A 14189-nucleotide genomic window follows, 5' to 3' on the forward strand; every position below is an offset into this window, starting at 1 on the left:
TCCTTCTTCTTCTTCTCCTCCTCCAGACGCCACTCTGCTCAAACACTCTGTGCTCCTATCAGCTTCGCCTTGACCTTATTTAAGGTGCAAGTGTGTGTGTGTGTGTGTGTGTGTGTGTGTGTGTGTGTGTGTGTGTGTGTGTGTGTGTGTGTGTGTGTGTGTGTGTGTGTGTGTGTGTGAAGCAGAAAAAGAGACTTTGCCGAGGCTGGCGATGAATGATGCTCTGGTGTGAAAGCCGGCGGACCGTGACTTTACTGTAGGTGATAGAGACCCAGTAACATCAATCACAACACACACACACACACACACACACACACACACACACACACACACACACACTTGCTTTGCCCTTGTTACAACCAGAAGAAAGGCTTTTCTTAAAGAGCATCTGCAGGGAAGGTCAAGGTTATTCAATTGTCATCCCTCCTTGTCTTTTCTGGACACACACACACACACACACACACACACACACACACACACACACACACACACACACACACATACACACACACACACACACATACCTGCTCAGTGCAGTGTAGGTGTGTGTGTTTTCTGCTTCTCCATCCCCCCCAGCAGAAAAGCTTCTAACCGCTTGAAACCCCCTGTCGTCATGGCAACGTGAACGCTACAGGTGTTTCCTCCGTCCAGGCTTACAACGTTATTATTATGGGATGCAGAGTCTCTCTCTCTCTGGTGGTGTGTTTACTTACGGGGTGACAAGTAGAGGACAAGTTCAAGACAAACGTGTGTGTGTGTGTGTGTGTGTGTGTGTGTGTGTGTGTGTGTCACTTGTCACCGGAATTTCCCGTCTGTTTATTTACTCTTACTCCTCCTGCTAAGTAGAAAATATAAGAAATAATATTGAAACAAATTATTATTTATAGATTTTTTAATATATGAATTAATATTTGAATATTAAATATATGATATTTAAAAAAAATAGTGCGCTAGATGGGGACCATGACTTTTGGTTTGTTTCTGGTAACCATGGCGACAGAATTCACTGAAAAATCACAGCGTAAATCTTTAGAGCTTGACGTAAAAAAAGCAGAACACGGGTTTTAGCGATGCTGAAGTAACCGTGGCAACAGAACTCAACAACAAACACCGGTTTAAAGAAAATCAGAAATCGGGGATCTGGTTTCGAACGGGTAACCATGGCAACGACAAACAAACAAACACAAAAGATTAGCCACAAAATAATCGCAGATCATCGTCGTCATGAACGGGGGTTTTCTAGCCGCTCGGTGCGCACAACCGTTGGTAACCATGGCAACCAACACCACAATGCTACCATTGACACTCCATATAGAAATATATACGTATAAAAATATCAAAATGTGCAGTACCATCAGGGCTAGTAACCATGGCGACAAAGATTTGTTGTACAAACACTGATTGTGTATATATATATGTGTGTGTGTATTTATATACATTTATATATATATACATACATACATTTGATGTATATATGTACATATACACATAAAAGTATATACTGTACTATTTTTATATATATATATATTATATATGTATATATATTTACATATGTTGATGTGGCAGGTAACCATGGCAACAGAAGATGCTGAACTCCCCAGGCTCAGGCTCATAAGGGATTTTTTTTCCTTTGTACTTTTAACAAAATAAGAAATGTTACATATAGAAATGCAGAGTGATTATTGAATTATTGTTTTTTTTTTTTTTTTTCAATTTTATTTTTTGGGGGATGGGTTCCCACGTCGCCATGGCAACAAACCATCCCCTCCCAAAACTAAGACAGGGTATCCTTAAGAGCATCCACTCATCCGCTGTAGTAGATACTACTTTTTTTTTTTTTTTTTTTTTTATGAAGTGACTCCGGTGGTGTCGGGATCCGTCTGGGACGGCGAGGCGACCAGACATGCGGGCGGCGGCGGCGGCGGCGGCTCTTTAAAAGCTAATATGGGCCTAATGTGATTCTCTTGCTGCTGCCATTAAAGGCCATTAGAAGTTTAAGCTCAGTGATGTGTAAAGTGCAGCCATGTGACATTGGAGGATGGAGCTCCAGGAGCTCCAGCAGCTCCTGGAGCTCCTGGAGCTGCTGGAGCTGCTGGAGATGCTGGAGCTCCATCCTCTGCTCCGGGTCTCCAGCCTTCTGAGGACCATGTGTTGTGTTCGCTTCCTCGGATGGAAAAGACAGAGAAGATCTCGATTCACCCGTGGATCTATGATGGATGGATGGATGGATGGATGGATGGATGGATGGATGGATGGATGATAATGACATGTTGAGGGAGGTTCTGATGATGATGGATGAGAAACAGAGGGATGGATGGATGAATAGATAGATAGACGAATGGGTGAATGAAAGGGTGAGACATGTATTGAGGGATAGATAGATAGATGGATGGATGAAAAGAAGAATAGCTGGATGAATAGATTGATTGATGGATGGATAGATGAATTGAGGATGGATGGATGGATGGATGGATAGATGATGGATGGATGGATTGATGGATGATAGATGAATTGGTGATGGATGGATGAATTGATGATGAATGGATGGATGGATGAATAGATGAATAGATTGATTGATGGATGAATGGATGAATTGATGATGGATGGATGGATGGATGAATTGATGATGGATGGATGGATGAATGGATGAATTGATGATGGATGGATGGATGGATGGATGATGGATGGATGGATGAATGGATGAATTGATGATGGATGGATGGATGGATGATGGATGGATGGATGGATGGATGAATGGATGGATAGATGAATGGATGGATAGATGATGGATGGATGAATAGAAGAATAGATGGATGAATAGATGAATAGATTGATTGATGGATGGATGGATGAATGGATGGATGAATGGATGGATAGATGATGGATGGATGATGGATGGATGAATAGAAGAATAGATGGATGAATAGAAGAATAGATGGATTGATGGATGAATGGATGAATTGATGATGGATGGATGGATGGATGGATAGATGATGGATGGATGAATAGAAGAATAGATGGATGGATAGATGAATTGATGATGGATGGATGGATGAATGAATAGATGATGATGGATGAATAGATGAATAGATTGATTGATGGATGAATGGATGAATGGATGAATTGATGATGGATGGATGGATGAATAGAAGAATAGATGGATGGATAGATAGATGTATAGATGGATGGATGGACAGATGATGGATCAATGTATGGATATTTAGATGTATTGATAGCAAGATTTCACAGTTTTCCGCCGCCAAACTTTCATCCCTTGTTTTTTTCAACCCCTCCTTCTTGAACCGTCCTTCCATTTCCCTCCCACTTTACTCGGGATTAAACTCCAGCAGATCTTCTCCTCCTCCTCCTCCTCCTCTTCTTCTTCTCCTCCGTCCATCCCTCTCTCTGTCCCTCACGCATCTTCCTTCTGCAGCCCATCAATAATTCACCGTGGATGAATATTTCAGGAAGGTGCCGGACTCTTTCCCTCCGTCACCTCGCCGCTCCTCTTTCATCCGCCGCCATTAGCCCCGCCCCCTGATGGCGCCGTTCGGGGGCGGAGCCAATGGCGCCCGACCTCCACGATGTGAACTGTGTGTGTGTGTGTGTGTGTGTGTGTGTGTGTGTGCCCTCTGACCCTCACAATGCAACATCAGCGCCGGATTCTTACAGGTCCTGCAAGTAAACAGTACTGTGATACGCCCACAAAAAGTACTCAGAAAGTACCCAGGAAGTACTGAGGAAGTACTCAGAAAGTACTCGTAGTATAAACATCAGAGCCTCACTTTTCTGGGAGTAGTTTTGTTGGTATTTATAGAAAAATTAACCCTCACTCAACCCTTCATGCGTCTTCTATCGTGCAATAATGCATGCAAAATGTACAGTAAATGAATAAATAAAAATCATTAAATGTAAATAGAAATTATTTATGGAAAGAAATCTTTTTTTTTTGTTTTAATATTATAGGGTATTCACCTTTGAAAAAATTATGAATTTGCTGTGCGATGAATACCAACGACAAATAATTTATTTTTGTCGTTTTGAAGCTTAAAACTCCATCTTTATGTATCAAACTGTAGATTCATGCTGTAATAAAACAAATTTTAATTTAATTTTACTATATTTTTTTTTCCGGCTAGAATATTTTATTATATTTTATCAAATAATGAAAAAAAAAAAAAAAAAGACACTCAAGAACGATAAATCGTGAGAACTGAATTACTTATAAATTACAAAAAAAATAATCTGCGAGGGTCCTGGTTCTTACTGGACGGGTCACCTGTCAATCACCAGTCACCCTCTCCCATTGGACGGACGGAGAACCTGCTGCGGCCAATCCCAGCCGATATCCGGGAGGAGGCGGGGCTTAACCCTGTGCGGTCAGCTGTCAATCACAGAGCCCACTTAGAAAAAGACAACAACGGCGTTTGAATTGGCCCAAGAAGACAAACGGTGAAGATGAGTGGATGAACATCATCATGGCCGTCATCTTCATCGTCCATCATGGCCGCCATCATCATCATCATCCTCGCCGCCGCCGCCGCCGCGTGAAAAAACGCGCGGTTTAATCTGGGATTAAGGCCTGGCGGATCAGGGATGATGCAGATACGGAGGCTGAGATCGATGTGTGTGTCTGTGTGTGTGTGTGTGCGGATGCAACGAAATGACCCGGAGGCTACACACACACACAAACACACTCACACACTCTGAATGTGTGTGTGTGTGTGTGTTATCGGCAGGCTGTTAGCGCGCCCGGCTGTGCTGCAATCTGTCGGCCCTCTTGTCACGTAGAGGACGTACATCGACTGTAACACACACTCTGCGCCTGGTGGCATGTGACGAGGTGTGTGTGTGTTATGTGTGTGTGTGTGTGTGTGTGTGTGTGACAAAATAGTCTTTTCCTCCTGTTCTCCGGCTCTTTCTTTTTGTGTTGTTTTTACTTCATTTTTTTGCTCAGGATTGTTTTGTTTTTTTTCCTTCAACCGGCTCTTGATCGCCATGACGACGATGCATGTTGACGTTGTCGGTTAATATTGTGTCGTGTTTCCACATTCTGATTGTGACCCGGCAGGTGGCCAACATGGCTGCCACGCTTGCGCGACATCGCCGGCGGGGATAATGAACACACACACACACACACACACACACTCGCTGTCCAACTGGCGCCAGCCTGAGATGTCATCAGTGCACGCTTGTGTTTTCAGTTCTTCTTCTGTCTGAACAGGGAATGAAACCACTTTGATTGACAGCTGTGAACACCCCTTCCCCTTCACACACACACACACACACACACTCCACTGACAAGCACGTTACAATAGCCCCACGGCCAAATGGGGATCGCTATGGTAACGCTGCTGCACGTGGGATCACCTAGACACGAGCGTGATGTCTTGTCCGCCGGCGGGAACGTCGCTCGCGCCTGCAGGCGAGAAAGAGGGCAGCGATTCGCCCTTCTGCACACGTGTTGATTAAATATCGTCTTTTTTGGGGGAAAAAAAACAAAAAAAAACCTAATTGTTCAGGAAAAAACCTGATGAATTTAATATTCATTTTTAAAGTTTCATCATCATAAAATTATTGTTTACTGTTTCGATGTTTGGCTGGTGGAAAGTTTTGTTTTTTTCAATTTGTTTCTCAAAATAAAAGAATTAATTATAAAAAATAATTCATTATAAAATATTGATTGACAATGCTTTCACAATTCAAATTATAGGTTACGTGATACGATTTTTCTCTTGTAAAAAAAAAACCAAAAACATCCCTGTGATTAAAAACCTCCCTTTCCTTTTTTTTTTTCTTTTTTAAATTTTACAGATGGACGATTACGCCTTTTGCAATATTGCTTCCTTTTTGACCCCAATAAAAGTAAAAAACTGTGTGTTCAGTTTTAGAGTGAACAAAAGCAGCTAGAATAATTTGCCCGTGAGGCAGAAAAAAAAACTAATTTCTTATAATAATAAACAGAAATAAGGCAGAGGATTTTAATGGGTGAATTCCAGCGCCCCCTAGTGGTCATAATGTGGAATTACAGCGGGCAACAAAAATAACTTGCGTACTAAGTGGAAATGTGTGTGTGTGTGTGTGTGTGTGTGTGTGTGTGTGTGTGTGTGTGTGTGTGTGTGCGCCAGGCTGACAGACCTGAGTGGCTCCCTGACCGATGGACCCGTCAACTACAAATACAAGACAAAGTGCACGTGGCTCATCGAAGGACTGTGAGTATCTGCTGACACACCTTCACTGCAGAGGAAGAGGAGGAGGAGGCAGGACCATCCATCCATCCATCCATCCATCCATCCATCCATCCATCCATCCATTCATCCATCCATCCATCCATCCCTTCATTCATTTATCCATTTATCTATTCATCCATCCATCCATCCAATCACTGATCTATCTAACTATCCATCCATACATTCATTCATTCATTCATTAATTTATCCATCCATCCATTTATTATTAATCCATCCATCCATTCATTCGTTCATTTAGCCATCCATTCATTCATTCATTCATTCATTCATCCCTTCATTCATCCCTTCATTCATCCATCCATCCATCCAATCACTGATCTACCAACTATCCATCCATACATTCATTCATTCATTTATCCATCCATCCATCCATCCATCCATCTCTTTTTAATCCATCCATCCATTCATTCATTCATCCATTCATTCTTTCATTTATCCATTCATCCATCTATTTTTAATCCATCCATCCATTCATTCATTCTTTCATTTATCCATCCATCCATCTATTATCAATCCATCCATCCATTCATTCATTCATTAATCCATCCATCCATTCATTCATTCTTTCATTTATCCATCCATCCATCTATTATCAATCCATCCATCCATCCATCTATTATTAATCCATCCATCCATTCATTCATTCATTAATCCATCCATCCATTCATTCATTCATTAATCCATCCATCCATCCATCCAATCACTGATCTACCCAACTATCCATCCATACATTCATTCATTCATCGATTTATCCATCCATCCATCTATTATTAATCCATCCATCCATCCATCCATCCATCCATCCATCCATCCATCCAATCACTGATCTACCCAACTATCCATCCATTCATTCATTCATTCATCTATAACAATCCATTCATCCATTTATTTATGCACCCATCCATCAGTTCAACCATCCATCCATCCCAATCACTGATCTACCCAACTATTTATTCATTCATTCATTTATTCATTTATTCATCCATCCATCGTTTCAACCATCCATCCATCTATCCATCCATTCATTCATTCATTCATTTATCTATCCATTCATCTATTCATCCATCCCTCCCTCCTTCCCTCCATTCATTTATTCATCCCTTCTTTAATTCATTCATTTATCCATCCATTCATCTACCAATCCATCCATCCAATCATTGATCTACCAAACTATCCATTCACCCATTCATTCTTTCATTCATCCATCAGTTAATCCATCCATCCATCTAACTATTCATCCATCCATTCATCTATTCATCTGCTGCTCTACCCAACTATCAATCCATCCATTAATTTATCTAATTTATCAGTAATTCATCCATCATCCATTCATAAATTATTTCATCCATCCATCCATCCATCCATCCATCCATCATCCATTCATGCACTCAGGGTTGGAGTCCAGCTCTCCTTGGGTGAGAGTCATGGTTCTCACAGTTCAGAGTCCATGAAGCTTCTGGACTTGCTTGGTTGTCTTCATGTCTCAATGATTTTGTGTGTGTGTGTGTGTGTGTGTGTGTGTGTGTGTGTGTGTGTGTGTGTGTGACCCGCAGTCCCAGTTCTGTCCTTCGTCTTCGCTTCAACCACTTCGCCACCGAGTGCAGCTGGGACCACATGTACGTCTACGATGGGGACTCCATCTTCGCCCCGCTGGTCGCCGTCTTCAGGTGAGGTGCCGGTTTATCAAGCTGAGATGCTAACTAATGCTAACTGCCGATTAGCGTCGCTAACCGCTGCAAACCATTGCCAATCACTGCTAAGTCCTGCTAAGAACGGCTGACCCCTGCAAACGACCAATACCCTCTGTTAACCCCTGCTAATTACTGCTAACCGCTGCTAATTTCTGCTAAACCCTGCGAACCACTGCTGAGCCCTGCTATCCTCTGCTAACCACTGCTAACTCCCGCTAACCCCCTGCAAATCTCTGCAAACGTCTGATAACAACAGCTAACTTCAAACCCATGGTAACACCTACTGACCACTGCTAACCAATTGCTAACACCTACAAACCCGCTGCTAAACACTGCTAATATCTGCTAATTTCCGCTAAACCATGCAAACCACTGCTGATCCCTGCTAATCACTGCTGAGTTCTGCTAACCCCTGCTGACTTCCGCTAAACTCAGCAAACCACTGTTAATGCCTTTTGGTCAGTGTTGACCCCTGCTAATCACTGCTCACCACTGCTAACTCCTGCTAACCCCATACAAATCACTGCTAACCTCGGAAAAGTACTGCTAACTCCCTTCTAACCCCTGGTAACACCTGCTGACCCCTGCTAACCAACGCTAACCCATTGCTAACCCGCTCAAACACATTGCTAATCACTGCTAACTTTAGCTAACCCCCTTCAAATCACTGCTAACCACTGCTAACTCCCTTCCAACCCCTGGTAACACCTGCTGACCACTGCCGACCCCTGCTAACCAATGCTAACCCATTGCTAACCCGCTCAAACACATTGCTAGTCACTGCTAACTTTCGCTAATCCCCTTCAAATCACTGCTAACCTTTGATAACCACTGCTAACTCCCTTCTAAGCCCTGGTAACACCTGCTGGCCCCTGCTAACCAATGCTAACCCCTTCAAACCCATTGCTAACCACTGCTAACACCTACTGACCACTGCAAACCACAGTGTCACCTCAAAAAACTAACAAGAAAATATAATCTTTATTACTAATCTTTATTTTGAAAATGTTATTTAACTTCAAAGTTTCATTTAAGCCCCGCCCCTTTTCTTCACGCACGCCGCCTCTTCTCCTTAGCGGCCTGGTGGTTCCTGAATCCGGCGGTGGGAACGCGACTGTCCCGGAGGTGGCGACCACGTCGGGATACGCCCTCCTCCACTTCTTCAGTGACGCCGCCTACAACCTGACGGGCTTCACCGTCACCTACACGTACGTTTGTGGCTCGAAGCGAAACACCCGAAATCCCGTGCGCTAACGCGTGGGGGCGGAGCCAAAACAGGAAGTGTCCTAGTTGTCTGACAGGAAGCGGGTCTGTTACTCACGGAGGGAAAAGTCAGGTGGTGGAAGTGGAGATTGTGGCGAAGCCTGCCAGCTTTTGACACACACACACACACACACACACACACACACACACACACACACATACGAGGGGGTGGGGGGGGGATAAAGGTTGTCATGGCGACCCCCTTGTCACGGCAGCAAACCCGCTTATCGTGTTAATGAAAAGATGATTCGGCGACTCGGCCTCTCGGTTCCGATTCAATCTGTGACGCCGTCTGTATGCATGATGCATTACGTAACCATGTCAACGCACTCATAGCACACACACACACACACACACACACACACACACACACACCTGTGCGTCTGTTTGAAAATTGTCACTTAAAATGCTAAAAGTCAAAGACTTCTAAAAGGGTTTTGTCATCATTGCTAACTCCTTCTCCAGGATCAACTCCTGCCCCAACAACTGCTCGGGCCACGGCCGTTGCGTGTCGCTAACGGGAGGCCGGATCTACTGCGAGTGCGAGGACAACTGGAAGGGGGAGGCTTGCGACATCCCTTACTGCAGGGACAACTGCGGGAGTCCGGACCACGGGTACTGTGACCTCACCGGGGAGAAGCTCTGTGTCTGCAACGAAAGCTGGCAGGGTGAGTATGCCCCTACGACATGGTAGCTAATATGCAGAGGCAGGTATACGTACGCCTTCCATCATGGAATTGTGGACATACAGTAAGGTACATACCGCTTCTAGCATGATAGCTAAGTACGTAGCTCCCAGCATAGGACACGATATTTAGTTTGAGGTATGTGGCCCCTCTAGCATGATAGCTAATATTTGCTGACAGGTTTGTACCCCTTCTGTCATGGCAGCTTATACATATAGCGAGGTACATACCCCACAAATATGGCCCACCATACTTGGAGAGTGGTGTATACCCCTTCCATCATGGTAGCTCATACTTGGAAGGAGATGTGTACCAATTCCATCTTGGTGGCTAATAGAGTGAAGTGCATACCCCACAGCATGGTAGAATGTACTTAGAGCAAGGTATGTACTCCACATTGTATGGTAGCTAATCTACAGTGATGTTCATACCCCTTACTTGAAGGAGGTATGTACCGTCTCCCTTTTGGTAGCCAATACATTAAGTATGTAGCACCCAACATAGTAAACAATATCTAGTGTGAGGTACGTAGCCCCTGTAGCATGATGGCCAAGACTTGTGGTCAGGTTTGTACCCCTTCCGTCATAGTAGTTTATACACATGGCGAGGTACATACCCTCGAGTATGGGCCCTAATACATGGGGTGAGGTGTGTACCCCTTCCATCATTGTAACTAATACCTGGAAGGAGGTGTGTACTTAGTGGCTAATACATAGAATAAAGTACATGCATGGTAGAATGTACTAAGAGCGAAGTATGAACTCCCCCCGGCAAGGTAACTAATCTACAGTGAGACACGTGCCCTTTCCATTATGGGAGTTTGGACATACAGGGAGGTGTGTACCCCTTACATCATGGTAGCTCATACAACCTAGTCCCTTCAGCATTGTGGATACTATTTTGAGTGAAGTCCCTCGGCCCCAGCATGGTAGATAGTATAGCTCCATCATGATAGCTAATATTTGAAGTGAGCTTTTTACCCCTTCCTGCACGGTAGCTAATTCATAAAGTGAATCACATAGCTCATAGCATGGTAGCTACTGCTTGGAGTGATGTATGTGCGCCCCAAGCATGGCCGCTAATATATAGAGTGAAGCACATATCATGTAGAACATCGAGGTGAACCTGAAATGATGGAAGCCAGAATGGAGAAAATGTTAAGACACTGCTCTCTAGTGGGCAAAGTGTGGACTCACAGGGAAAAGGAAGTTGGAAGTTGAGTGGACAGAGGTTTAAGGTCTCTTGTTGACCCCTGTAGTGCCTCTCTGCCTCCAGGTCCAGACTGCTCTCTGTCCGTCCCGTCCACCGAGGCCTTCTGGACGTTGCCAAGCGTCAAGCCCTCGCCTCAGTCCCTGGGCCGGGCGTCCCACCAGGCGCTGGTCCACTCGGGCCTCATGTGGGTGGTGGGGGGCCACTCCTTCAACTACTCCAACTACCACATGGTGCTCAAGTAAGCCCGTAATCTGACCCTCAATCTGAACCGCAATCCGGCTCCTACTCTGAACCTGTGATCTGACCCACAATCTCACCAATCCAAACCCGGATAAGAGTACGGGTCAATCCGACCCATCATCTGAACCTCAGTGAGGACTATAATATGATCCAAAAGTACCCGAAATGTAACCCCCAGCAGGACTCTCAATCTGGCCCACAGGAACCTATAATCTCTCTGAACGCTCATTTGACCCATAATCTGACCCATAATCCGACCCTCTGCTTTCCCCATTAAAATCCGTAATCTCAAAGTTTCACGTCGTTTAGTTTTGCTTTGAACTGATTTATTTATTTTACAGGCTTGGATTTTAATCTAAACATGATTCAGATTATTTTGAAGTAACCCCTAGGTGTATACATAGGTACATTTGTACCATTTATTGTTTTATTTGAAGGAAATTCATTTTTTATTTTTGCTTTTAACTGGTTTATTTAATTTACAGGCTTTGATTTTAATCTTAACATGATTCAGATTATTTCGAAGTTAACCCAAGGTTTATAAATAGGTACATTTGTACCATTTATTGTTTTATTTTAATTAAATTCATTTTTTTATTTTTTTTTTATTTTCGCTTTGAACTGATTTATTTATTTTACAGGCTTGGATTTTAATCTGAATATGATTCAGAATATTTTGAAGAAAACCCAAGGTTTATAAATAGGTATATTTGTACCATTTAATGTTTTATTTTAAGGAAATTCATTTTTTATTTTATTCTATTAATTATTTTAAATAAATATTATAAATATTAAATATATAATATAAATATTATTTTTTAAATAGATATTATATTTTTATATATATTTATTTTTATTTTATTATCTTATTTCATTTTATTTTATTTTATTTTATTTTATTTCTAGCTAATTTGTCCCTCTCTGCAGCTTTAACCTGGAGACGAGCACGTGGGAGGCGGTTCCCTCCAACAGCGGTCCTGCCTACAGATATGGACACTCGCTGGCTGTACACCAGGTACACACACACACACACACACACACACACACACACACACACACACACTGCATTCACTTATTCATTCATACATATGTCAAATAGGAATTTGTTCATTCATTCACTCATTCACACCTCATATAGGGACATACAAGCATTCACTCATCCATTCACACGTCATATAGAGACATTCATTCATTTACACCTCATAAAGATATAAACATTCACCCTTTTGTTCACAGGTCATATAGGGACTTACAGTCATCCATTCATGTCTCAGAGACATTTATTCATTCATTCATTCATTCATTCGCATCTCATACAAAGACAAACATTCACTCTGTCATTCACAAGTCACTTAGGGACATACCGTATTTACACGACCATAAGGTACTAAAAGGTGCAGTCTCAGTTATGTGTGCCATTACTGTATTCAACACACACATATAAGGCGCACCTGATTATAAGGCACGGGTTTTAAAAACAATCCACGCCCACACTTCCACCTTTAACGTTGTCATGGTGTTCTCCACTACGTTCGCCTCACAACAACAACAACACACACACACAAGCATACAAGTGTGCGTATTTAAAAACAGAGCGGGAGCAAAACTGAGTTTGGTATTCACATTTTTTTTACCGGTAATCGTCATCAATCAAACCCATGGACGTCCTCATCCTCTGTTTCTGATTTGAACAGCTGCGCTAAATCTCCATCCAACATGCCAGGTTCACTTTCTTCACTGTCAGAGTCGCTTTCCGTGCTGCGCGGCTCCTCGGAAATGATGCCGACTTTTTTGCGAAAGCTGGAACAACAGTGCCGGCGGACACGTTAGCCCGAGCATCTACAATCCATTTCCAACTCGCCAGGTGCTGCTTTCCACTCTAAGTGAAACTGTGGTGTCCAAGAAGACTTTTCGTACCCCGTTTTGCGTATTACTACCGTGCTGGTCCCCTTCTTCTCCACAGTGAGACTCACCGGGATGTCGAAAGTGAGCGGCACCTCGTCCATGTTAGTGACGTGGCTGGGCTGGATGTGTTTGTCGGCGACGTTTTCAGAGTTGTTAAAACAACGATGTTCTGCATGACGCTCATACCCGTTCTTTTATATACAATCAACGCCCACACTTCCCCCTTTAACGTTCTCATGGTGTTCTCTACTACGTCCGCCATACAACAACAACACACACACTCACAGGGCGCACTGCACTATAAGGCGCACTGCACTGTAAGGCGCACTGCACTATAAGGCGCACTGCACTATAGGGCGCACTGCACTATAAGGCGCACTATAGGGCGCACTGCACTATGAGGCGCACTGAACTATAGGGCGCACTGCACTACAGGGCGCACTGCACTATGAGGAGCACTGAACTATAAGGCGCTGCACTATGAGGAGCACTGAACTATAAGGCGCACTGCACTATGAGGCGCTCTGCACTATAGGGCGCACTATAGGGCGCACTGCACTGTAAGGCGCACTGCACTATAAGGCGAACTGCACTATAGGGCGCACTGCACTATGAGGTGCACTGAACTATAAGGCGCACTGCACTATAAGGTGCACTGCACTACAGGGCGCACTGCACTATAAGGCGCACTATAGGACGCACTGCACTATAAGGTGCACTGCACTATAGGGCACACTGCACTATGAGGTGCACTGCACTATAGGGCGCACTGCACTATAAGGCGCACTATAGGGCGCACTGCACTATAAGGTGCACTGCACTATAGGGCACACTGCACTATGAGGTGCACTGCACTATAGGGCGCACTGCACTATAAGGCGCACTATAGGGCGCACTGCACTATAAGGCACACTGCACTATAAGGCACACTGCACTATAAG

The 14189-nt window shown here is 43.6% G+C and overlaps 1 protein-coding gene across 3 annotated transcripts in view; it reads left to right on the forward strand.

Moving 5' to 3' along the window:
- atrnl1a (attractin-like 1a) overlaps positions 1-14189 on the forward strand; it is a 195818-nt gene that overhangs the window by 9241 nt on the left and 172388 nt on the right. For all 3 annotated transcript variants that reach the window (XM_086175220.1, XM_086175235.1, XM_086175227.1), the window contains exons 2-7: positions 6129-6212; positions 7805-7918; positions 9019-9150; positions 9671-9873; positions 11167-11341; positions 12271-12358. In XM_086175220.1, the coding sequence (XP_086031346.1) occupies positions 6129-6212; positions 7805-7918; positions 9019-9150; positions 9671-9873; positions 11167-11341; positions 12271-12358 (796 nt within the window). The remainder of the gene's footprint in view (positions 1-6128; positions 6213-7804; positions 7919-9018; positions 9151-9670; positions 9874-11166; positions 11342-12270; positions 12359-14189) is intronic.

This window comes from Fistularia commersonii, chromosome 2, assembly GCF_037954325.1.
Source record: "Fistularia commersonii isolate RoL2024-O1a breed Wild chromosome 2, RoL_Fcom_v1.0, whole genome shotgun sequence".
Lineage (NCBI taxonomy): Eukaryota > Metazoa > Chordata > Actinopteri > Syngnathiformes > Fistulariidae > Fistularia > Fistularia commersonii.